This window comes from Pleurodeles waltl, chromosome 4_2 (assembly GCF_031143425.1).
Source record: "Pleurodeles waltl isolate 20211129_DDA chromosome 4_2, aPleWal1.hap1.20221129, whole genome shotgun sequence".
Taxonomy (NCBI): Eukaryota; Metazoa; Chordata; class Amphibia; order Caudata; family Salamandridae; genus Pleurodeles; species Pleurodeles waltl.
In genome coordinates, this window is record NC_090443.1 from 110,421,021 (window position 1) to 110,448,233 (window position 27,213).

Consider the following 27,213-nt stretch of genomic DNA (forward strand, 5'->3'; position numbering starts at 1 on the left):
TTTTGTGTGCAAAATTAAAGCACGGAGAACTGAATAACGTCTTAAAACTTGCAGTGAAAATTGTTAATTTTATTTGTGCCAAATCCCTTAACCATAGGATTTTTAAAGCTATGCTGCAGGATTCTGAAGCTGATTATACAGACCTCTTGATGCACACTAAAGTACGATGGCTAAGCAAAGGGAATGTTCTGGAGTGGTTCATTGCTTTGTTTCCTGAAATTGAACACATTGTAAACAGTAGAGGTGAATCATTCCCAGAACTAAAGGATGTGAAATGGTTTTTAATGCTCCATTTTCTTTCAGATCTATTTGCACACTTCAATGCTCTCAGTTTGTTGCTGCAAGGCAAACAGCTTGTGTGGTCCATGATGAATGGTATTTACTCATTTGAAAGTAAGCTTGCACTATTCAAAGAATAACTGGATGTTGCTGACTTCACCCACTTCACAAAACTGTTGGCTGTGACTCAGAGGTTTCCAAATGCACAAGAAATGCTGCCAACGCTAAACCTTGGTGCATGTCTTGAGGAAATTTCTGGGGCGATCAAAGGGCGATTTTCTGAATTTAGAGCCTTTACCCCTATGTTCAGGCTGGTTGAAAACCTCCTGGATGTGAGCGCACAAAATCTTGATGTTGAACTTATTAGCATGAAAAGGGCGCAAGCACAAATGGAGCTGATAGACATGCAGCACAGTTCAGCTCTCAAAGCATTTCTGGGGGACAGGAACCAGAAGAATTCTGGAACATTGTACCTCCTGTTCTTTTTACAGTGGCCCAGAAAGTAACGTGTATATTTGCATCAACATATATTTGTGAAAGTTCTTTTCCCACAATGGGACTGTGGAAACTCAAAAATAAGCTAACAGACTTATATCTGGGTCAACTCCTAAGGCTTGCCGTTTCAGACATAGTACCAGATTACAGGAGACTGATAGAAGACATGAAATGTAAAATAAGTTCTTAGTATATCTTTCTTTGATGTACCTATTTTTCAGCGTCAGTTAAAACTGTGCTGAATATCTGCTTAGTGAGGATTACCATGCAATGACTCTTAAAAATGCTATTCTATGATATTAAAAATGTATTGCCAAAATGTCCTCCTTGCAGCTTTTTAGTTATATCTGGCTTTGAAATACAGCATTGTCTAGTAATGTTTTTTTACACCTGTAGCCCTGCCCTGACCCCGCCCCTTCGACCCTACCCACCTCCTGTTTGCCCATTGGTATGGCCCTGGGCCACAAACCAGACTGAAATCTTAGATCCCGGGGAAAAGGCTGTGAGTACTCATGCCCTAAGGTAACTATAACTCGCGCCCACGCCATGCACGGCTAATTACATCACTCATTACATCGTCTATAACATCTTTGATAATATCACTGTAACATTTGCAGTAAAATTATTGATTAGGAAACTGTACGTGGTGCATGGTTGCCACTAGTTAGTTATAGTTAGGACCTGGTTAACATAGGACAAGCATTTTTTTGTTTTGCCAATAACTTTGGGGCCATATGACGAAGCTTCATGAAATTTTGAAAACTAATATGCCACTCACTTCAGCTACTGTGCAGAAAGTTTCGGGGTGATTCATCAAGCGTGGGGTAAGAAAAAGGGGGGTTCCCAAAAAGTGTTTTCCCCATGCAATTTCGCATAGGGATTTTAGATAAAACAACTGCCCGAACCACTGGACGGAATTACACCAAATTTGGCAGAAAGCTAGATCTTGGTCCAGAAAGAGTGCTTTTTGTAAATTGGTGTAAATCTATTCAGTAGTTTTAGAGTTATTAAAGAAAAAAAGATTTATGTATATGCAGGGACACAAATCCTCCATGGATCCGACAGATCGCATGGTGAGATCTGATTGGCTGCCACCACTCAACCAGGAAATGGTGGCAGCCTTCTTGGGACTCGGACTCAGCCATGTCCCAGAAAAAAAAATACAGAAGGGGGCAGGTAAGAACACCCTGACCTCCTTGGCCTGGTGATGGGATCCCACAGGACCTCGCTGGGGAGGGGGGCAAAAATGTTTTATTTGTATTTCTTTTAAAGTGTTCTCACAAAACCAGAGGATGTGCAGAAAAATGTTTAAAAAAAATCCAAGGGGGAATTGCTTTTATTTATAATGGTGGGGGGTGCTCCCATACGTCCCCCCTCTTCAGGCTGCTTTCGGCCCCTGGGACCCCAGGGCCCATCTGTCAAAAGTATGAGCGAGGGGGGACACCTTCCCCCCCACTTCGCTACTTTTGACCCCTGGACTGCCACCACCCAGGGCCCACCTGTAGAAAAAATGAGGAAGGCGGCGGGCCGCACAGCCCAGCCCCCCAGGCCTTTTTTTGCCCTGGGACCCCATGCCCCGTGGCCTGGTCGTGCAAAGAAATGGGATGGGGCCAAGCGATACCCCTCCCTGAGCTATTAATAGCCCTGGGGACCCTATCCCACAAGGCCGGCCCTAGCTATGTCCCTGGGTGCCCACACCAAGACATAGCTGTTTCCCTGCCTCACTTGTGGCAGCAGGGAAGCCTGTGTTTGCTGTTGCTTGGTGGGAGCAACTTCAAATCTTCCACCAAGCTGGAACAAACATTAAGTCCGCCCCCACTGGGCAGACTTTGCATCTGTTTCTGGGACCCCATCACACAGGGCCCGGCTGTGTGCCCCTCTTCCACTTCTAACTATGGCCGGGCCCTGGGAGATGGGGTCCTTGGGGCCAGAAATCAGCCTGGTGAGGGGGACCGACCCCCAAGAAATGGGGTCCCCTCTGTAAAAATCCAGCCCAAGAATGGCAGCTACATACAACCCTCCCTTATGTGGCAGGATCCAGGAGATGGAGTCCCCGGGGCTGAAATTGGCCCATGGAGGGGGCTGCTTGCACCCTTACCTGGTTGTCTGCCTTTATGGTAGTGGCCACAGGGTGTGGCCCTAAGGTAACTATAAATCACACCCTCTCCATGCACTGCTAATTGCCCACATATTACATCTTCTATAACATAATTGATAATATAACTTCAACATTTGCTGTAAAAATATTGATGAGAAAACAGTGCATGGCGGGTGCACGAGTTATGGTTACCTTAGGGTACGAGTTATAGTTACTTGAGATAACTTTAACTACCTAATTTCTATGGTTTTGTTTGTGTAAATTCTGAACCTAACTATAACGTCCCTGTAACTTTTGTTTCTTTAGTGAATATATATGTGTATGTATACACATCGGTTTAGGGGTCAGTAGGGGTATCAGGTAGTAAGGGTATTTTTAGGGTTTAGGGGTGGGTAATGGAACAGGTTTTAAGTGTCATAGGGTCTAGAGGTAGATAAAGATATGAGGTAGGAAAGACATTTTTCGGGTGTAGGGGTGGGTAGGGGTATAGGATGATGGCTGTTGTTTAGTGTGGGTAAGGGCATAGGTGGGATTGGAAATTTTAGGGTTTACAATTTTATAGATTTAGGGATGGGTAGGGGCATAGAGTGGTAAGGGTATTGTTACAGTTTAGGGGTTCGTGGGGGTATAAATTGGTAAGGGTATTTGTTAGGGCTTTGAGGTGGGTAAAGTCATGGTAGGGGTAATTTATAAAGAGGGGTTTAGGGGGTCTCCCCCCCCCCCCCCAAGAAAAGAAAAGAAAATAGAATTATGTATATATAAACCACAACTTTCTTTTGCTGATTCCCAGCCACGTTTAGTGGTGAGCTCCTGGCAGGGTAGCAAACCCTTGTAACATCCAGCATCAAACGTCTCCTCACAGCGATTAATGCAGCACACAAAGAAAGCGAACCATGGTTCGAATCTGCACAATGTTTTTTATTTTCTGCAGCAAAACAATATATGAATACAATTTGGAGGAAGGCCGCTTGTGACTGCCGAAACGCATCACCTTGTTGATGCTCGCCATGTAGTTGGAATAAATCCTCCTGGGAAAGTGAACTTGAGCGTGTCAGTACTCCTTTTTCTGTTAGCGAACCACGAGCATTTGAAAGAATACACACACACACACATATATTTAAATATTTATATATAAGTATATAGTTATATATTCATTTCACTTGCCTTATTTACACTTACCTGCATGGTGAAGGCATTTATGTGGTAGAGGCATGCATTGTAATAAATGCATGGTTGAGGCATACAAGGTTAAAGCATCTCTAATGTTGTACAACAACTTGCATTGGCACCATAACAACACTTGGATCCTCAAGAGTACTTATCTGCTATCCTTCAACCATCAACTTTCCTAATTGATAGCCAAACAGTAGAGGCCTGTAGGAAGTTGGCTCTGTATATACTATTTCAAAGTAAGAAATAGTGTGCACAGAGTCCAGGGGTTCCCCTTAGAGGTAGGATAGTGGCAAAAGTAGATCATTCTAATGCTCTATTTTGTGATAGTGTGGTCGAGCAGTAGGCTTATCAGAGGGTAGTGTTAAGTATTTGTTGTATACACACAAGCAATAAATGAGGAACACACACTCAAAGACTTACTCCAGGCCAATAGGTTGTTATATTAAAAAATATATTTTCTTAGTTTATTTTAAGAACCACAGGTTCAAGATTTACATTAAACACTTTAAATGCAAGGTACTTCACTTAGATACTTTTGGAACTTTGAATAAAAGCAATATCATATACAGTCTTTGTAAAAATGGCAATAAGCTATTTCCAAAGTGGACACAGTGCAAAAATCAACAGTTCCTGGGGGAGGTAAGTAAAGGTTAGATTAGGAGGTAAGTAAAACACTTACAAGCCTCAGTTCTGGGGCATAGGCAGCCCACCGTTGGGCGTTCAAGGCAACCCCAAAGTTACAACACCAGCAGCTCAGGGCCGGTCAGGTGCAGAGATCAAAGAGGTGGCCAAAACACATAGGTGCCTATGGAGAACAGGGGTGCTCCGGTTCCAGTCTGCCAGCAGGTAAGTACCTGCATCCTCGGGGGGCAGACCAGGAAGGTTTTGTACAGCACTGGGGGGGGGGAACACAAGTAGGCACACAAAACACACCCTCAGCGGCACAGAGGCGGCCGGATGCAGTGTGCAAAGCAGGCGTCAGGTCTCAGATAGAAAACAATGGAGGGACCCGGGGGTCACTCTAGCAGTGCAGGCAGGCACAGGGGGGCTTCTCGGGACAGCCACCACCTGGGCTAGGCAGAGGGTCGCCTGGGGGTCACTCCTATGTTGAGGTTCGGTTCCTTCAGGTCCTGGGGGCTGCGGGTGCAGTTTTGGTTCCAGGCGTCGGGTCCCTTGTTACAGGCAGTCGCGGTCAGGGGGAGCCTCTAGATTCTCTCTGCAGGCGTTGCTGTGGGGGCTCAGGGGGGTCGTCTCTGGCTACTAACAGGCTCACAGTCACCAGGGAGTCCTCCCTGTTTTCTTTGTTCTCTGGATCTCGAGCCGTGGGCGTCTGGTGCACAGTGTGAAGTCTCACGCTTCCGGCGGGAAATGTGCAGTCTTTGTTGCAAAGAAGTAGCTGGTTTTGAACAGGGCAGCTGTTCACAGGAGTTTCTTGGTCCTTTAGTCCAGGGCAGTCCTCTGAGGCTTCAGAGGTCGCTGGTCCCTGTCGGATGTGTCGCTGGTGCAGGTTTTCGATGTTGGAGACAGGCCGGTAGGGCTGGGGCCAAAGCAGTTGTCGTCTTCCTCCTTCTCTGCAGGCTTGTAGGTCAGCAGTCCTTCTTGTTTCTTCAGGTTGCAGGAATCTAGTTTCCTAGGTTCTGGGGAGCCCCTAAATACTGAATTTAGGGGTGTGTTTAGGTCTGGGAGGGCAGTAGCCAATGGTTACTGTCCTTGAGGGTGGCTACACCCTCTTTGTGCCTCCTCCCTGTGGGGGGGGGGGGTGGGCACACCCCGAATCCTTTAGGGGGAATCCTCCAAACTCAAGATGGAGGATTTCTCAAAGCAGGGGTCACCCCAGCTCAGGGCACCTTAGGGGCTGTCTTGACTGGTGGGTGACTCCTCCTTGCTTTTCTCATTATCTCCTCCAGCTTTGCCACCAAAGGTGGGGGCAGTGGCCGGAGGGGCGGACATCTCCACTAGCTGGGATGCCCTGGGGTGCTGTAACAAAAGGGGTGAGCCTTTGAGGCTCACCGCCAGGTGTTACAGTTCCTGCAGGGGGAGGTGAGAAGCACCTCCACCCAGTACAGGCTTTGTTCCTGACCACAGAGTGACAAAGGCACTCTCCCCATGTGGCCATCAACATGTCTGGTGTGTGGCAGGCTGGCAGAAACTGGTCAGCCTACACTAGAAGTCGGATTGGTATTCAGGGGGCATCTCTAAGATGCCCTCTGGGTGTATGTTACAATAAATTGCACACTGGCATCAGTGTGCATTTATTGTGCTGAGAGTTTGATACCAAACTTCCCAGTTTTCAGTGTAGCCATTATGGAACTGTGGAGTTCGTGTTTGACAAACTCCCAGACCATATACTCTTATGGCTACCCTGCACTTACAATGTCTAAGGTTTTGCTTAGACACTGTAAGGGCATAGTGCTCATGCACATATGCCCTCACATGTGGTATAGTGCACCCTGGCCTAGGGCTGTAAGGCCTGCTAGAAGGGTGGCTTACCTATGCCACAGGCAGTGAGAGGTTGGCATGGCACTCTGAGGGGAGTGCTATGTCGACTTAGTCATTTTCTCCCCATCTGCACACACAGGCTGTGAGGCAGTGTGCATGCGCTGAGTAAGGGGTCCCCAGGGTGGCATAAAACATGCTGCATCCCTTAGAGACCTTCTCTGGCATCAGGGCCCTTGGTACCAGGGGTACGAGTTACAAGGGACTTATCTGAGTGCCAGGGCTGTGCCAATTGTGGAGACAAAGGTACAGTTTATGGAAAGAACACTGGTGCTGGGGCCTGGTTAGGAGGGTCCCAGCACACTTTCAATCAAAACTTAGCATCAGCAAAGGCAAAAAGTTAGGGGGTAAACATGCCAAGGAGGTATTTCCTTACAAGGCCAATACATACTTCATGACAAATACATAGACATAGGTGTGAGAGCCCTCCAGGCCTGTTGAGCTACGTCATCATCAGCAGAGTTGAAGAATGGGCAGATATTGTAAATTCCAGACCGGGCAGAACCAATCTAAAGTGAGGTTGCTTAACAATGAAGGACTGCCCATCACCAGGTCAGCCTGGTGACATGCTACAGAAAACTATCATGCAAAAAAGTGAATTTAAAGCTTTTATAGTATTGAATTGTGAGACATTGTAAATAAGAAAACACATTTTATGGCAAGACCTGCAGGCTAACATTATGCGGTTTCCTTTATTGCCACTACTCACAGCAGCTCCTTTAAAAATTGTAGCACATAAGAATTCCAACTCAATAAAAATACAGAACTTTCAATCCTCTTCCTTCTTTTTTGCTGCTGCTCCTGTAGAGAGTGTTACGTAAATTTAATGTACTGACTTTAATTACTGCGGGAAATACTTTATATTATAATTCTCTGTTTATAAAATCTTTGAATAGTATAAACTTAGTGAGTTTTCTTGTGTCATGGTAACTTTGGGTTGGCTTTTGAAAATGATAGTTGGTTATTTGTGTATGGAGGCTCACATTTGTTTCTGTAGTTTTTGGTATTTTACATGTTGTTTGATGCTTCATTTTCTTTATTAGGATTTACCTGTTTGGTATTCTACGGTTGTTGCGTGTGCGGTTGGTTAGACTCCGGTAGCCTGATCGAGCAAGGTGGGCGGCATGTTGGATGGCTCTGCCGCCTTTGTTGTTTGCTTGGCAACTATGTGTCATACCCAGTGCAGGAATCCTCAGGCCGCTACAGTTTGTTGCTTAGCAACTGCTGGCGAGTCAGGCCCCATACTGCTTCTCTGGCACACATTCAGGATTCATTGCGCTGTTAGTGATAAATCCTGACAGGGTTTCAGTTTTGCTGCGTGGGTGGCCTGTTATCTTTATTAACGGGTTGCACATTGTACACTTTCCGACACAAGACAGCAGTTTACTATGTAAATACCAGTGACGGTAGTCACTGTTGAAATAAAAGAAGGACTATTTATGGTTTAAATAAAGGAAGGACTACATTATGCTTTACGGCTAATGATTGGTGAAAAGTATTGTGACAACTTAAAGCGGCCATTTAGGGAAGTTGGGCAACTTCTTTTGATTACAATGGAAGTATGTCTTGACAGGAGGTGGTTTAGACTATAACATTTTCTAGCTATCGCGTCTAGAATTTTCAATTCTATTAAGGACACGGAGGCGAGGATTATGCTTCTCTTTCCATGCTTTTAATAACTCAGCAGCCAATAGGAAAGATTTAGTATACAAAAACTACAAATCCCATGAACCCAATGTGATAACGCTACAACCATAGAGACCAGCTCTATAAACCCTCGTGGCTCAGAGTCTCTTCCTCTTTCTTTGCCAATAGACACAGTTAATTCACTGATGCCCAAAAGTCAATAAACCAAAACCTCAAGTCCAGAAAATAATGGAACATCCAACCAGGACGAAGCAGCAGGCAACAGAGTGTAGAAAACAGGTCCCCAGGGAGAATCCAACGAAGATAGGCAATCACTTTTCTTCTTGACCTAAGATAAGAATAAAATACATAGCCATAAATACTGCCTTGAGTAGTAAAATAATGTTAAATCATAACACAACGTATTTGGGATATAAAAATTCTTTCTTTTTCTTTTTTATACATATCATACACTGTAAAAATTCAGGGTGGGAAAATACAAGAATAAGACATGTAGAATATTTTCAGTAATTTTTTATTAATGAACTTTCTATCAAGGGAGGGATAATCCTCGCCTCGGTGTCCTTAATAGAATTGAAAATTCTAGACTTGATAGCTAGAAAATTTTATATTCTATGTCAGGACCGGAGGCTCTGATTATGCTAGTTTAAAGTTTAGCCATTACCACAGAGGAGACATCAAGAATAGGTTTATAATAAAACTTCTTAAACGTGGAATCAGATGACCAATCTGCTGCATTTAATATATCCTCAAGTCGAGAACCTAAGGCGAAGGATTTTGATGCCATAGCACCCCTCACAGAGTGAGCACCAAATTTGGAGACATCAATGCCTGCCTCGGCTAAAAGCCACCTCACCCATCTGGCCCATCTGAAGAGAAATACGCAGTTGACCTGTCATATTAGCACGAAATTCGGCCGTACTCACCTCGTAATCCTTCAGACATTGTACAACGCAGAGTTTTTTATTATCAGGAAAAGCTGGATAGGATACTACCCTGGTATTGCAATTTGTTCTTCTGGATATGGTAAAAGAAACACCTTCCGGAGAAAATCTTCTTCCTGCCAAATCCAGAGCTTTAACATCAGACACTCGCTTACAAGATACAAGACAAAGTAAAAAGGTAAGTTTCACCGACAGTTGTTTCCTGGAGAGATATTTGTTGGAAGGCCAGGAAATTAAAAACTGCAGAACAATGTTACCATCCCACAGACTGAGTATTTGGGAAGAGGCGGTTTCAACATTCTAATGCCCCTAATCAGTTTACAAACCATAGGCAATTGGCCGATAGGCCTACCCTCAACAAACACATGGCCAGCCGAAATGGCGGAGCGGAAATTGTTGATCGAGTTATAAGCCATTCCAGAGTCGGCCAGTGAAGGTAGAAAATTCAAAATCAAGGTGCAATCGGCAGTAAGGGGATCTGAACCCCGTGAAGAACACAAGCTACACCAGCGCCTCCAGGCTGGGGAATAACGTTTGAGTGTTGGGAGCCCAGGACTGGTTGATGAATTCCTGAGCTTCCCTCTAAAGGCCTGGGAGGTTCCAGTTTTGCCTGAAAGACGCCAGGCCAGGAGAGACAGTTGGCCTGATAAGATCAAGGGATGAGGGGATTTCCCCGGGTCCAGGAGGAGATTCCAAGACCAAGGTAAGAGGTAAGGAGGAGCACAGGCCAATCCCATAATGGGAAACCATGGTTGTGCTCTCCAAAAGGGGGCAATCAGCACCATTTCCTCCTCTTGTCTCCGAAGATGTGCTAGGACCCTGGGAATAATTACAAAGGGGGGAAGGCATAAGCGAGGAAGGGAGACCAGTCCTGGAGGAAAGCGCCTTTCGCTTTCACTCCCGGATCCGGGCGCCAACTGAAATATGTCGGAAGTTGAGTGTTCATTCTGGATGCGAAGAGGTCTATTGAGCAAGGGCCCCAAATCCGCATAACCATTCTGAAGGCCCAAGGATGCATTCTCCAATCGCTGATATCCTTCAGATGGCGAGAGTGCCAGTCCGCTATTACATTCCTTTGACCAGGAAGGTACTCTGCTGTCACAGAAATGTGATTTTGGAGACAGGAATGCCAAAAGTCTTTGGTGATCTCCGTCAAGATCTGAGATCGGGTTCCCCCCAGTTTGTTCACATACCAAACTGCTGACACATTGTCCATCCGGAGAAGGATGCAACATTTCGCCCTGCCCGCAGAAAAACTGCGGATAGCAAAAGAACCCGCTAGAAGTTCCAGGCAGTTGATGTGCATCGAAAGTTCTTTCTGAGACCAACGGCCCCCGGTGGAAAGTGGGCCGCAACGAGCACCCCAACGGCTGGCATCCGCCTCTATGGTCAGGTCTGGAGAACATGGAAAAATGGCTCTGCCGTTCCAAGCCTCCATGTGATTTAACCACCAAGAAATCTCGATTCTCGCATCTTCCGAGAGAGGAACCAATTGGGAGTAGGACAAACCTTTGTTCAAGTGTAAGATCTTCAGACGGAGAGATCTGTAATGCAGAGGGCCCGGAAAAATCACCTGTATAGAAGATGCTAGTAGTCCCACTATATAAGCTAGGAATCTCAAGGATACAGTCGTCTTGAACAATGCTAGTCTCAATTCTCTCTTGATCCTCCTCACCTTCACTTGAGGAAGAATCAATTGAGCGGAAGGGGAGTCCACCAAGAAACCTAGGAACTCTATCGATTGAGACGGAATCAGGATGGATTTCTGGACATTGATAACAAAACCCAGATCCTGAAGAAGAGATATTGCCCACTCCAGGTGTAGTATGATCGTTTGAGGACACTGAGACATTATTATGATATCGTCTAAATAAATGTTCAGACGAACACCCCTGATTCTCAGGTATTCCACCACCGGTCTCATCAACTTCGTGAAGCACCACAGAGCCGACGACAGACCGAAAGGGAGAACCTTGAATTTGAAGATCTTTCCCTCCCAGCGGAATTGCAGAAAGCGTCTGTGAGGAGGAAAGATAGGAATGGACAGATAAGCATCCTTCGGGTCCAGAAGGACCATCCAATCTCCTGTCCGAAGGATATCCCGAAGTAAGTGGATCCCTTCCATTTTGAAATGTCGGTAAAGGGTCCACTGATTGAATTCTTTAAAATTGAGAACTAATCTTGAACATCCTCCCTTTTTGTCTACCAAAAAGATGGGACTCACAAAACCCCTGGGGTACAAGCTTGTTTCTTCTATCGCCTCTTTTGAAAGAATAGTAAGAATTTCGTTGTGAATGAAAGACTGATCGAAGAGGGAAAAATACATTGTTTTTGGGGTAGATAACTGAAGACGGGATTGAAAAAATTATATTTTGAAACCGAGAATAGTTTAGAATACCCAAGGATCTTTTGAGAGCTTTTGCCAATCGTGGTAAAAAAAGGCGGGTGCGACCCCCTAATGAAATCTCTACCCAAGAAATGATTCTCACCTGAAGGAGAGGAGTCTTGGATGGCGACAGCTGCACCTCTGAACCTTCCTCTACGAAAACGGCCTGGGAAGGACCGCCTTGAGGGGTAGAAGGTGGAGGGCTGATCTTGGTAACCACCTCTATTCTTATAGCCTTGGGAGCCATCTCCAGAGGAGTTGTGAAATCCTCGGCCGAACGAATGCCCCCTGAAGCGTCCGGCCAGGGAAAAAAGAGGGCGAACCCTGTGCTTTATCCAGACTGGAAAAGGTGGCAACAAACTTGGAAAGCTCTTTCAAGTAGGGGGCTCCGAATAGGAGGCCCTGGGCCGCTGGGCTCGCTTCCGAAGATGCAAGGTCAGCTACTTTGGGATCCAGTTTCATCAGAATGGACCGGCGGCGCTCATTTGAGATGGCGCAGTTGGTATTGCCCAACAGGCAAATTGCTCTTTGTGACCAGCCAATAATGGTTTCAGTGTCTATCGGAACATTGGATTCTTTAGCTTGGAAAGCGAGTTCCAGTATCTTAGTCAAGGGGCCTAATAAATCCAGGATTTCCAAGCCCTGCTGATTCCTTTTTTAGGGTCTTTGGTATATTTCTTGAGGTAAGTAACCATAGAAGGGTCTATTTCTGGGGTTTCAGTCACTTTGTCAGCGAGATCCGGTCTGGGGCACTCAGAGCGTAAGTGAGCCCGTACCTCTTTATCAAACTCTTGTCGGAGATGATTCTTTACAAAGTCTGTGACCTCAGGGGGAGGAAGCCAAGCAGTAGACCTAGGGTGAATGATTTTGCCCGGTTCAAATGTTAAAAGCTTAGCTTGTTTGGCGGCAGAGGTATGAAGGGACTTTGCCTTACGTTTACGGGGTTGAGTATCATCCTTAGGTGAGCTGCGAGAGGAATTAGCATCAGAGTCCTCAGATACTTCATCTGAATGAGGATCTGCGGGAATGCTATAAGGGTGTTCAGTCATTAATGATGCCGTTAGTTTTTCGAAGGCTTCAGCATGAATGGCTTTGGTGGGAGGAGTAGACTGTCCTTCAACTATGCCCCCTTTGGAAGGAAGCCAGCCCTGTTGCTGTGCAAACCCGTAGAGGTGATGTTTCAATGAGGTTATAGCTTTGGCTAGTGCATCATTCACAGTCTGACGCACGCCTGCGTCTAGAGCGTGCACAAGGTCTTGCTCGAAGGAGCTTGAGTGTGCCTCTTCATAGAAGTAGCCTTCATCCCCTTCCAGATCTTCTTCGTACAAATTTTCCATACTTGTAGTATGACCTTAATATGGTTGAAGCACCAATAAGTCAGGAGGGGGAGGGGGGGAGCTTATATATATATATATATATATATATATATATATATATATATATATATATATATTATTCTAGACCCCAATGCAGGTGTAAGAAGGAAGGAATCAAGTGTGGAGGGATCACCTGCACAGAAGCTCTAGGCAGGAAAGCCTCTACAAAATTTTACAACCCTGCCGCAATTCTGACAGGGCGTTCAGGGGGAGCTGAGGGCTATGGCAGCAGAAATCTGCCTCCAGAGTTGGAAATCCACACGGAACAGGCAGAGTGCAGTTTTTAATGCCAGAGTAAATGTGCGAGTCGATCGGCTCCAAGAGGAAAGGAATGCCAGTCGGCTCACGCGTTCTCGCCCGTAATAGAAATAGGACTGTGCGAGCAAGTCGCGCAGTCCCGCTCCCCAATAAGGGTCCTACTCCACCGTGTTACGGGCGGCAAGCCACTCGTTTTAAATTAAGCATCGCGCTAAACATTACTTAGAAAATAAACATAGCAAACATTAGAATCACAAAGTTATACGCGCTAAGGCAAGGGTGACTTAACTGGCTGCGGAGCAGCAAAGAAAGAGGAAGAGTCTCTGAGCCACAAGGGTTTTATAGAGCTGGTCTCTATGGTTGTAGTGTTATCATATTGGGTTCATGGGATTTGTAGTTTTTGTATACTAAATCTTTCCTATTGGCTGCTGAGTTCTTAAAAGCATGGAAAGAGAAGCATAATCCTCGCCTCCGTGTCCTGACATAGAATCTCGGTTGCAGCTGACAGTTACTAGCAGTTATTCACCAATAGCTGAAGGGTTTCTACAGTAATGAAGAGATTCAGATAGCTCATAGATAGTTTTTTCACTTGTTGAATAGAGTTTGTTTAGCTTGATTCAATTAAGTTATTTAGTTGTGGTTAATTAGTAAAAAATATTAAGATGAGTGAGGACAGGACTCATTTGGTTAATGAGGCTTTGATTGAGTAAAGGTTAAATGTAGCCTTAGACAAGATTACAACTGAAATTGGTAATATGATGGAGAAAAGATTAGATGCTATGTTACAAAGTAAAAAAAAAAAAACTCAGAAGAAGAGAAGCTGTGGTCAGTAAATGAGACTAGTCAGGAGGAGAAGAGGGGTAAAGTAGTGAAAAAGAGGAAACACCTTTGAGTGGATTCTACTCAAAATAAGACAAGGAGATCTGCTCTGGCAGAACATGGTGACTGTGTTAGCACAAGACAAGGTGTTGTCGAGCAAACACATGGTGGGCAGTTCAAAGACCAAGAAATAAAGGCATAAGGTATAAAGAAGCATTGTGCGCACACTGTGGTTCAGTGTAATGAGTCCTCAGGGAGTGCTGAGGTTGGACTGAGGTGCTCATCGGTTTTGGTACAGACGAGTCAAAATATGCAGAGGTTTCTAGGAAACAGGAGGTTAAAGAGAAATTGAGAGAAAAAGACCAGGACATTTTAACAGATCCCATGGGGGAATTCTATGTTTGACCCTTTTTAGTAAGGAATCCCTTATCTCCTGAATGGGTGCCAGTGGAACATGTAGCAGATTATGTGCATTCTTGCCTCAGATTCCTAAAGAGGTTAGGGCCAGACTAAGATCTGAATATCCTAGGCCATCTTTAGATGATAAGGTCACATCAACCCGAGAGTTGGACTCACAAATCTTGGCATCCGTAGGTAAAGGAGATCGTGATCCTTGTAAGGGTCTTTATAAACGATTACATATGTGCTAGGATACACTTTTGGATGTTATTAGTCCTTTGACCAAGATTTTTGATTTTGATACGGTAGAAGAGGCACACATTAGCAAAGATTCTTTCTATATTGACAAATTACGTTGATGGGTTCAACGTGCTGTATGTTTACTTGGAAATGCAAATAATAGCACTTTCTGTAGATCCCAGGAAGAGAATATTATTCAAAATAGATCTGAAGTTAGTGGAGTGGGCTTTCTGCAAAAGGCTTGCTTTTTAGTGATGACTTCATTAAGTCTGTCTCAAAATGTTTAGGGCTTATTCCTCGATTCAGAAGTCTCAGTGTGACTTTTAAAAAGTGTTTAATGATTATGGCCCTCATTATGAGTTTGGTGGTCTCAAATCCAGACCGCCAAAGCCATGGGTGCCAGAAGACCGCCAGTGCTGGCGGTCTACCGCCCGCCATAATATGGTTACTGCTGGATTTCTGCCACATTTAGAGAGGAAATCCGGCTATAGTCATGCTGGAGGACGAGGAGCCTGGGCGGTGCTACCACCTGCACCGCCCCACCAATAGGACGCCGCAAGCTGTATTTTGATCAAACAGACAGCCTAGTGGTGTTCTGCTGGCTGTAGCAGCACCCCTTCCCTGTCAGACAACCTCCTCGCTGGACAAAGTAAGTCTGACTGGAGAGGGGGGTGGGATGGTGGGTGGTGTTGTGTGTGTGTGGTGTCTGCATGTGTGTATGTATGTGTGTATGCGTCTGTGAGTGTTATGGTGTATGCGTGGTTTTATGCATGTGAGTGAGTGCATGTCTGTATGTCAGTGTGTATGTGTGTGAGTATGTGTGAGTGAATGCGTGTATGTATGTCACAGTGAGTGCGTGTCTGTATGTCAGTGTGTATGCCTGTGAGTATGTGTGAGTGAATGCATGTATGGAAGAGGTGTGCATGAGTGTATGCATGGTGTGTGTGTGCATGATTGCGGGGGTGTGCTGTGATTCTGGGGGGTGAGGGTTGGAGGGTGCTGTGATACTAGGAGGGGTGGGGGCGCTCTGATACTGAGGATGGGGGTTGGGGCACTGTGATACTAGGGGCTGGGGGTTGGGGCGGGCGCTGTGATACTAGGAGGGGAGGGAGGTTTAGTGATTGCTGGGGGGGTTGTTGAGGAGCCTTCTACCGGTGACAGGGAAGGAATTCCCTGTCACTGTTAGCCCTACCGCCATGGTTTTTGTGGCGGTGGTACCGCTGCGAAAACCATGACAGTAGGCCAGCTCATAATCCCGCTGGCGGTCAGGTGTGGACCGCCACATCGGAGCTGCACATCTCGGCCCGGTGGTTCTTACCACCATGGAGGTATGAGCGATGATGTGGTGGGTTGGCTGCAGCCAAACCGCTACACTCATAATGTGGCGGTATACACCCCCAGCCTGTCGGCAGTGATACCGCCACATTAACCCTGGTGGTCAAAAGACCGCCAGGGTCATAATGAGGGTCTATGTTTTTGGATGACCAGGAGATCAAAAACTAATTTTCCTGGCTGAGGAATGGGAATTTCGAGAGGTTCTTTTCCCGTAGTTATGGCCCCTCTCAAGGACATGGATATGGAGATCCTCCACTTTTTATCTGCAAAGACAGTGACCAAGAGGATGAGGTAATCGTGGCACATGACAGATTTCTGGATCAGGAAAGGTCAGACCTTACTGTTATTCTAATAATGTTGGCGGCAGACTTGCCCAATTTTATCACAATTGGTTAGAGGTAACAGGAGATTCTTGGGTTCTTCATATGGTGAGAGGTTATCGCATAGATTTTATAGAGGAGCAGCATCAATCCTGGATTCTGAGAGGAGCCCCATGGCGTTTCACAAAGGTTCTACGTCTGGTGGTGTCTTTTTCGAGGGAGAGAAGTGTCAGAATGATCATTTATTTGGACAACATTCTGATCATGGAATAAAGCAAGTCGCAACTGATGGAGTATACCTTAATGACAGTGAATTTACGATAGCGTTTGGGTTTTATGGTCAACAGGGAAAAATACAGTTTAGATTCCAAACAGGAAACTCAGTTTTTAGGTTTTGTGGTGAATACAGTGGAGAGGGTATTAAAACTCCCCAGAGAAAAACTGAAAAGGATAACGAAAGAGATTCGAAGAATGTTGCACCAGGATCAGATTTCATTAAGGATGTTAGTGCAAGTGATTGGACTTCTGTCTTCCACGACCCAGGCCATTTTTTCTGGACCTTTGAATTATCAGGCCCTCCAGAGGTTGAAAGTAATGCATCTGAGGAGTGGGTTGAGATAGTCAGAGGAGGTTGTTCTCTCAGAAGAAGCGAGAGAGGAACTCAAATGGTGGTTAAGGATCATGGAAGCATGGAATGGGAGAGCAATGTTTGGAGAAAGTCCAGATTTAATAATATAATCTGATGCAAACTTAGTTGGCTGGGGTGCACAGTGTGGGGCTGTTCTAAACAGGAGGCCGTTGGTCGATGGAGGAGAAGATGATGCATATAAATTGTCTCGAATTGTTGGCCAATTCTTTTGTCATAAAGAGTTTTACAAAGGACAAGGTGAAAAGTTCTGTGCTCTTGCAGATGGCTAATGTGTCAGCAGTTGGTAATGTGAGCAAACTTGGGAGTCTGAAATCAAAGGATTTAGCGGAGCTAGCAAAGGTTTTCTGGGAATTCTGTTTAATGAGTGAGGTTCGTGTTCAAGCAGAGCACATTCCCGGTGTGAGCAATATGGAGGCACATTGGTTTTCACAGAATCTCAGGGATGCAAGAGATTGGCTGTTGAACAGGACAGTCTTCTGTCAGGTGGAGAAAATATGGGAACCCTTTGGGATGGATCTGTTTGCGAACAGACTGAATGCTCAGTTGGACAGATATTTCAGCTGTTGTCCGGATACGGAGTCAGCAGGGGTAGATGCATTTCAACAGGATTGAAGAGGCCTCAGTCCTTATGCATTTCCTCCTTTCTTGATGATTGCTCGGGTGGCCATGATGGTACACAAATGGAAGGAGATAGTAGTAGTAATTACACCTCTCTGGAAGGCTCAGGTTTGGTATCCTGTTCTACTGGAAATGTTGGTGGACTTTTCAATTCTGTTGCAAAGGTTTCCAGAACTTCTGCAGGGTCCAGTAGGCGAATTTCACAATTTAGTACTGTCAGATCAATTGACTTTGTTGGCTTGGAGAATATCAGGAGAGTATGGGAGGAATCAGGCCTCTCACAACAGGCTTCAGAACTTATTAAGGAATCCTGTTTTCCAGGAACAAGAAAAAGTTATAGGTTGGCATTGTAGAAATGGTTTTGTTGGTGCATGGAGAAGGACTTTGATCCCGTTTTGATGTCTTCAGTGCAAGTTGTGAATTATTTATCAGAAAGGTATGCGGTCGGATTATTTTATAGAACTGCCAAGAATTAGTCAATGGTCTTTCAATAAGTCAGGATATTATGGTAAGGAGATTGATGAGAAGCATTCAAATTGCTAAACCTTCAGTTTCCAGATATAATTCGGTTTGGGATGTGTCAAACATTTTGGATTTGCTAGACAGTTGAGACTCCAATGAGTTGCTAACATTGAAGGACTTATCTTTGAAATTAACTTCATTGCTGTGTTTGATTAAATTTAGAAGATTGTCTCATGTAAGAGCACTTAATATTACAAGCAGGATTTATTCCCTGGAGGGTGTCTGTTTTTTGTCAAAAAGAACTCAAATAGATTCTGTTTCTATTTTCTACCCATTTTTTCATGAGAAAGTCAATTTTTGTGTGGTGAAATGTGTGAAGGATTATGAGAAGAGACCATCGGCGGTCAGACCACTAGGTATGAATCAGTTACTTAGCTTTTTTAGGCATCCATTCAAAGCTGTGTCTGCACCTACGCTTGCTAGATGGGTGACAAATGTGATGAGTAGAGCTTGTGTGGATATCAGTATGTTTGGAGCACATTCAGTGAGAGGTGTGGCTGCATCAAAAGCTTTTATAATAGGAGGTTCTTTGCAAGATATCTTGAGATATGCTGATTGGTCAAATGATGTAACTTTTAAAATATTTTATTTTAAACCAGTTCGGCAAGTTATTCATTAGAAAACATTAAACTTGCATAATGTTAGCCCCTGGATCTTGCCTTACAACGTAGATCTTCCACAGCCTGGTGGGCTGAAAATCTGAACTTTATTATTAAAGACACAAAGGCTAATATTATCCCTTCCGTTATCCCATTCCTGGATTAATTTCTTGTCTGTTTAAGTTTGTAGCTTGTGGTCATGCTTAAGGGACAGAGGAGATTTGTTTTAAGGAGACGTGAAGCCTCAGTCTTCAAGACAATGTACATGGATTTCATTTGGAAGTTGAATATATTTTCCTTTTACAGACTTCCCAAAAGTTTATTGTTGAAGTCAGTTGCAGTCGCAAAAAAAGAAGGAAGAGGATTGAAGGTTCTGTGTTTTTATTGAGCTGGAATTCTGATGTAAATTCTTTGCTGCTGTGAGTAGTGGCTATAAAGGAGATTGCATAATATTAGCCTCTGTGTCTTTAATAAAATCCCGATTTTCTGCCCAGCAGAATGTGAAAAATCTACATTTTCCGTAGATTGGGATGTGGTCCAGAGTATGGGAACTAGATTCATTACTCTAGCACAATGCCCTACCTAATTAGTAATCTAATGAGCATGATCTAATGGTGTGCATAGATGACAAGGAAATAGTTGAGATAATGGCCCTCATTCCTACTCTAGCGGGCGGCGGTCGCCGCCCGCCAGACGGGAACCGCCGATTGGCCGCTATGCAGTCAAAAGACCGCTGTCGGCATTCAGACCTTCCCGCTGGGCCGGCGGGCGCTAACTATGTTAGCGCCCGCCGGCCCAGCGGGAAGGAGGGCTGCAACACAGGAGCCGGCTCCGAATGGAGCCGGCGGTGTTGCGGCCGTGCGACGGGTGCAGTTGCACCCGTCGCGCTTTTCACTGTCTGCTAGGCAGACAGTGAAAAGTTGGCTGGGGCCCTGTTAGGGAAGTGCTGGGGACCCCAGGGGCCCCAGGACACCCGTTCCCGCCAGTGTCTTCCTGGCGGTGACAACCGCCAGAAACAGGTTGGCGGGAAGGGGGTCAGAATCCCCATGGCAGCGCTGCTTGCAGCGCTGCCATGGCGGATTTGCCCAACCGGGGCTAAATCGGCGGGAAAACGCCGGCCCCGGTTTTCTGACCGCGGCTTTACCGCCGCGGTCAGAATGGGCAAGGAAGCACCGCCAGCCTGTTGGCGGTGCTTCCGTCATTCGTGGCCCTGGCGGTCGTAGACCGCCAGGGTCGAATGACCCCCAATGTCTCCTAATAACAGATATGCTTTGCTGATCCTGAATGCTAGATTGCTGAAGGCGCTCCTTGAAATTGTCAATAGTCACTGCCTACATTTACACATTGATCCCTTCATGCCTTGGATCTAAACACAGCCTCAGCTCAGGAGTCTCTGGAGGCAACCTGTACTACAGGGTAAATAATTTGTTTCTGCTTGATAGTGGGGTTTATACTACTACTATGGTTACTACAAAGGACTGTTGTTGAATACTATTTTAGACACATGGTGATCCATCTTTTCATGCATGGTTAAGTGCGTCAGTTCATCCTGTCACAGTCTCAAACTGACACAGTGCTGGGCTTACCTGTGCACCCTATTTTCCAGACAAACACTTGCATAACCTTTCCAACTTTAGAATAGATCAAGAACCTCCTTTGCCTGGCAATATATTTAAATTCATTCTCTGTTTCCTGTTTTTTGAAGGAGGCAGCTCAGTGCCCACAAATGTAGGTGAAATGTGTTGTAAAGTAAAACCTTGGATTGTAGAATGTAAACCAAAAGTATTTTCTAATCTCACTTGTTACACTTTTCTTTTTTTCATGCATGCAGTTTACAAAGGTATGGACGCAATGCTTGATATGGCGAAGGCCGACCTATCACCAGTTACAGATAGCATGGAGCACGGGTTGACGGCTGTGTACCCACGAACCCGATATGCTGCCGGCTGGGAAGCAAAACTTTTCTTCATACCGCTGTCTTACTTTCCAACAATATTGGCAGATTATGTGATCACTAAACTTTAAGATGATTTTGCAAACCAATGAGCATGAAGTTATGGAGAGAAAACAGGAGGAAGTTTGCTTCATTTAATTACGGTTTCAGTACCTACCTTACCCCATTGCAGGGCTTCCTTGCATTGTATTAATTACAGCTTCCTAGTTTGACTGTATTATGTATTACCTTCTCCACCAGTGGTGTTAACAGCACAAGGTCCCCCTCTGTGAATACCTGCATAGCACACAATAATATAGCCTACATTATTCACTTGCATAGCTGATACATATCAATGAAGTAGTCTCTCATACAGGGTCTTCTTGTGTGGCCTATCTTTTGTTTGAGGAAACCTCCTTTGCCTGGATCTCATTTTTTTTCTTCAGTGACCTCTGTATAGTTGACAGTTCTTCTCTGTGTGTGACGCCTCACTATTCTTTTGATAAAATCTCTTCTCCTTTTCTGGCAACTCTCCTTATTAGGCAACCTCTTTTTCTCACTGTCTTCTGAATTCCGAAGGCTTTGAAGATGACGCTCATTTACCAATACTTTGGGTAACAAGTCTTCTCTCCATCAACCATTCCTCTCGACTTTTACACAGGCTTTCCTTTCACCAACCCCTTTTCTCATTTTGGTCAAACTATATTCTCTTTGGTCAGCTAGACCTTTTTATTTGTAGAATCAGTATTTGTTTTAATCTACTATTATTCTGTCGTCACTTTGATCTACCATAAGAGCCTCCCTTTGAGCAGCTAACATTCTGTTTGATCATGTTCTCTTCCATCAAACAGCCTCAATTGGATCAACCTATCTTTTATTTGGTTAGCAATTGTTTGTTTTTTACTAACAATTTGTATCTTTGATTACCATTCTTTTCTTTGTTAGACAGCCTTTTCTTTGTTCTACAGCTCGTTCAGGCAGTCTTCCTATTTTGAAAACTGTAGTGTCTTCCCCAGCCTAGGTACACTCCAATGACTACCCCACACACGGAGTTGTAAATCACAAGTCTTTATTCCTCTGCATATACCAGTGAAGTCCAGCATTCAAAACCAATCTTTCATTACATTCTATTCTAACGATTATGTCACAGTGATACGGAGTCCGGTGGAATCCAGAAAGGTTTGGTTCTAAATCATGCAAGACACTACAAAAAAAACCTTTTGTTGTTCAATGAATCCTATTAAAACAAGTAGCCTTCTTCATTGTTCTACCAGTCTATTTTACATTCATCAAGTTTTCTTTTTCATAACATAATTCTCATATTGTATTGACTAAGCCCCTTTTGTCGGTCTTCTAGAAGTAAGAATTTAAGTGTGTGGAGCGTACACCAATGTTGCCTGTATATAAAAGGTTTAAGATCCAGTGGTACTATGTTTGTCCTAATGAGTATGCGCTTATGCAATTCTCATACAGATGTATCCACTTTTTTGTTGGAACTTAGTACAAGGAAAATTGTAATATATCCTGGGCTAATACCTAATCAAGTGAATTACATATATAGACAATTTTCAATTTTCTATTGCAATTACATGGCACAAATTTTAAATATATGAATGAATGTAGAACAGTTCATAATGACAGGAGTTATTGCTGCAATTTTTCCAAGTTTTCATGGTTGAGTAATGACGCCATCTAGACACTGAGCTTCTGTGCAATTTCATTTTTTTTTCACATAATTCTTTTCTTACAGGAAACTGTTGTTATAACCTGTTTTCATTATTCCAGGACAATGTGTAGAAAGACTTCAGTCGATCATGTGTTTTGACCTGTTGCTTATGGTGCATGGGGATTTATGAAGGGTGCAATTACATTGCTATAATAAAGATTATATATAACATAACACACTAAAATTCTAATATATAAAATGGTGTTCACACATGTTATTTTTGGCACAGCAACTTGTAACACTGCGCACACTGTAAGAAACAGCTAGTACATGAGTTCAGTGGTTCTAAAAGGCGTGCCAGTGAGTGTAGTAAATTGAAACCTGTCTACGTCTTAGAGGACAGTTAAAAGATCTGTCTTTTATGGCTAAGCTTATTATTTGTACCTTTTAGTTCGTACTCTATCTTTTAAGCTGTTGGAAAACTGGGCCATATATTGTATACTTTTTGCTAGTTTCTGCAGTCATAACGGTTGGGATTGGTGGAGGAACCTGGGGATAAAGTATGAGTCCACATGGACTGCATTGATGGCAGAAGGAGAAAGACTGTTTAGGTTGGCAGGAGGGCTTACTTTACGATTTGGCGGACGTGCATAGGAGACTGCAGTTTTCATACCAACTGTGGCATCTTGTTGTCTGGTTTCCGGTGTGGTAGTTTCTACTGTCTGTGTACCCAAAGGACTCAATTTAGAGTTTAGCAGATATGGCACTATGTTGCAAATACAGAGTACCTTGCCCAGCAAAACCTTGGTTTGCCAGCCTCATTTAGAGGTGGGTGGAGCTTATTTATTCCATTGACTAAGCTTCATTGACTCTGTCAATGTAATATTTCCTCTGACTGGTTATTTAGGTTGAAAGGTTTTATGTCTTTTCTCCTTTCCGTCACTGTCAGGAAAACCCTAGCAGTGAGGGACAGGAAAAAAAGAATGACCCCACACTCTAGAGAAACTTCCAGCAGTTTGGGGGATCATTAGTTTCTTTTGTTTTTCAGAAACAAATTCCCAAAGTGGTGCAAAAAAATGTAAAACTTTTGGTGGACGGCCATCAAAAGCAGTGGCGACTATCCACCAAACCTTCTGGACGTTGAAAGGAACAGCGCTGACGGCAATTCATTTCAGTGTACAGACATGACCTCTGGGCCAGTGATTATCTTGAAATTTGGCAGAGGTAGCCTGCCAGTGTGGTGGAAGTGTCCTCCTCCACCCTGGCGGGCTGTTCTCTAATGTCAAATTGTAAATCAGGCCCACAGTGAGGATTTTTATCAATGTAAATTTGAACAATGTCACAAATATGTAATTCACATGATTAAGCATTAACTGAGGATACACTTTAACTCTTCTGGTACAAAAGTTCAAGACAAAAGATATTTATTTCTCTTTGTTCAGTCACTCATCAGGGTGATAAACGATTCTACAATCCTGTCTTTGTTTAACCCATCTTTCCATTGTCCAGCATGCCTTACTTTTGGTCAACCAGTCTTCAGTTTAGTTAAACAGTTTAGTCAGCTAGTTTTATGTTAGTTCAATACATCCTGTCTTTTATCAAACAATTTTCTCTATGATCAAACAGTATTCTCTAACTTATTAACCAGCTCTTCAAGTTGCTAAACCATTGTCTCCTTCCTTAACCAGTCTTTCCTTTATAAACTTGTTTTCTTTTTGTTCAGTTAGTGTTCTTGCAGAGTAAACCAGCCTCATTCCTGCCTCGATGCAACCAGTTCTGACTTTATTGAACAAACCTTTTATTAGTTCAACCCAATTATCTTTGAGCACTAGCCGTCTCTGCGAGCACCCAGTCTTCTCTTTTGACAGCCACATTTTCCTATAAAGTATGTTTTTTGGGACAAAGTTTGGATTTGTTTTACCTCATAATGGCCATGGAGAGGACATGTGAAACTTGAGATAGCGTGGAGAGATAAATGTTCAAGTACAAAGTACCTTACCACATTTGCTGCTGGAGTTATCTATTTCTCAGAACTCACTAAATGGTTCCAGTACTTCACCTACCAATGCTAGTGCATGATTATTTATCTCTAAACCCATACATCATCTCTCCTCTATAACCTGATAGGTACACATGCTTCTACATGCCCCAAAAACTGCCCAAAACAGGTGCCTTGTGCCAGTACACCTCTCTTAGTCACCTATCCCGAAGGTGGGAAACTTGAATATTTAATGTTCATTGTACTACTCTTTTGGCCTGGTTCACAAAATTAACTTACACTTTTGAGTAAGTTTCCTACTTTTCAGTGTTCACAAAATGCACTTTTGTAGTAACTTACCCTTTTTCATTAAGTCCAGTGCTCCACATGGCAACCACTGGTAATGCACACTCTCCCATAGTAAATATTGGAATTCGGGACTTACTACATAAGTGTAAGTTACTACAGAAGTGCAGTTTGTGAATAGCACTTTGTAGTAAGTTTTGTAGTAATAATCTAGTACTATAAAGCTTATTACAAAGTGCAATTTGTGAATCAGGCCTTTGGTCTTTGGAGGCAGTCCAGCTGCAGTCTGTCTGTTGCACACAAATATTCATATTCATACTTCTGTCAACATGTTGTCCATAATTTTCTGTCTCCGCACTGACTGGAGCTATGAAATAAAAGCCGACTACACAATTGAATTAAGTTTTAAACAACACTGTATTTTACTGAAACATGGACTAAAGTTTAGCAGATATTGGGGGTCATTCCGACCCCGGCGGGTGGCGGATGCCGCCCAAAGACCGCACTGCAGTCAAATGACCGCGGGGGTCATTCTAACTTTCCCGCTGGGCCGGCGGGCGATCTCCAAAAGATCGCCCGCCGGCCCTGCGGGAAAGCCTCTGCAAAGAGGAAGCCGGCTCCGAATGGAGCCAGCGGATTTGCAGGGATGCGACGGGTGCAGTGGCACCCGTCGTGATTTTCAGTGTCTGCAAAGCAGACACTGAAAATCTTTGTGTGGCCCTGTTAGGGGGCCCCACGACACCCGTTCCCGCCAGCCTGGTTCTGGCGGTGAAAACCGCCAGAAACAGGCTGGTGGGAAGGGGGTCGGAATCCCCATGGAGGATTCCCTGGGCCAGGGGTAAACCGGCGGGAAACCGCTGGTTCCCCTTTTCTGACCGCAGCTTTACTGCCGCGGTCAGAATAGCCCAGGAAGCACCGCCAGCCTGTTGGCGGTGCTTCCGCTGCCCTCTGCCCTGGCGGTTTCAAACCGCCAGGGTCAGAATGAGGGCCATAGATATACATTAAAGTAGCTCAAAGTACATTCTTACAGGAGCATAACAGTTTGACCAGAATTACTTTGTTTTGAACTGCAGTATAGAAGTTTGCACTTTCACATAAGTTACAAACGATGGTGGGAGAAGTTCAGAACATCCAACTACACACAACAAGTGGCCTCGGTGGCCAGCAGTGGAGCACCTGTGAGACCAAGAAGCTATTGCCTCACCTTAGAAGGTCCTGCTCGATATGGATCTAAATGTCTGTAGGGCTTTGAAACATTGCCCTCTCCTCAGGGCTCTGCTTGGCAAATTAATATAGTTACCGCAAGGAATGTTCTGCATGTACCTCTTATGTTAAATATGAGATGCAGTGGGTTATGACCAGAACCTGAGTGGGCACAGTGGGTAAATCACTAAAGCGTACCGGGAGAATATTCATAATATCCACACTCTTTCTCTTCTTTATCTAACTAACAAGACCCTTTTTGTGTCTTTCCACTTTTTTTGTTACAATTAGAATGACCCAGGAAGATATCAGGCCTACAGATTTATTGTGCAATGAAAATTATGGTATTACTCATATTCAAGGCTACTATGAAACCCTAAAACCCTTAGGTCGTTCTTTAGATCATCGAAGATGTTTGCAGGTTGCTTCTACGTAAGAGGATCTCTTCTGTTTCAGTGTTGTCCAGTACAGCAGTAGACAGTGATAGTGTATGTTTCACAACTAAATTTCAATGCCAATTACAGGGTAGAGGTCCGGGTTTTTATGCAATGAACCCCTCTAATTTAGTAAAACTGAAGTTGCACCTTGGCTAGAGGAGGTGCTCTGTTATTGTACACCTTGAAACTAATTGAAATGGGTTCTAACCTGCTTCAGTTGTTCATTCAGTACACGTCTCCAGATAGTCAACTCATACTAAGAAATCAGTTGCTTTGGGAAGTCTAACTCATCTTTGGTTGAACATTATTGCAATGGCTTTTTTTGCGTGTATTTCGGCTCCCTGTCTTGAATTTGGTCAAGTTTTTAATTGCACTCATTTATGACAAAAGGCAGGAGGAACCATGCTTACGTTCCTACTACAGCCCAAACCCAAATGGGTTGGCCTCTTGAAGCTGACCTCCACCAACAAATAGAAGAAAAAGAGGCAAGAACATTCCTTTGCCTTTAATTCCTCCTTTTTAAGCCGTGTCTGTTAATCATAGGACTGTCACACATTCATTTATCAGGGCAGTTTGATGCTATCCCCAAGATGGCACTGGAGGAACTAGCTGAGTAGAAAAAGAAAAAGAGTTCCCACATTTTGAGCCGTTTCTCTGAACCATTAATGCATTCTAGATTACCAATCCTTCTTACTGCAAATAACCAATCCATATAAGTAGGGGGAGACTTAGATAACCAGTTAATACAGATTTCCCTGCAAGTTATTAGTATCAATTGGGAAATAAGATGTGCCTGAAGCTTCCCCTCTTTACCACATGGGCCCACCCTGGCCCCCTCCTGTATGTCAAATTACCAAAGGTAGGCTTACCTTTATTTCTCTTTTCATTATGGCCGAAAAGATCTTACCCACGTCTTGCCAAAAGGTTTGGGTTTATGGACACTGCCACAGCAGATGCATGTCATCTGCATCTTGCAAGGCACACTTTGGACAAAAACTCTTCCTCTGACTTCCTAGTTTCGCCAATTTTCTTGGCGT

General features: G+C 44.2%; 1 protein-coding gene across 1 annotated transcript in view; it reads left to right on the forward strand.

The window, feature by feature from the left end:
• LOC138292328 (retinol dehydrogenase 7-like) overlaps nt 1-22,486 on the forward strand; it is a 151,758-nt gene extending 129,272 nt beyond the window's left edge. Inside the window, exon 5 of the mRNA XM_069230879.1 lies at nt 20,485-22,486. Coding sequence (XP_069086980.1) covers nt 20,485-20,678 — 194 coding nt within the window. The 3' untranslated portion in view covers nt 20,679-22,486. The remainder of the gene's footprint in view (nt 1-20,484) is intronic.
• The last annotated feature ends 4,727 nt before the right edge of the window (nt 22,487-27,213 follow it).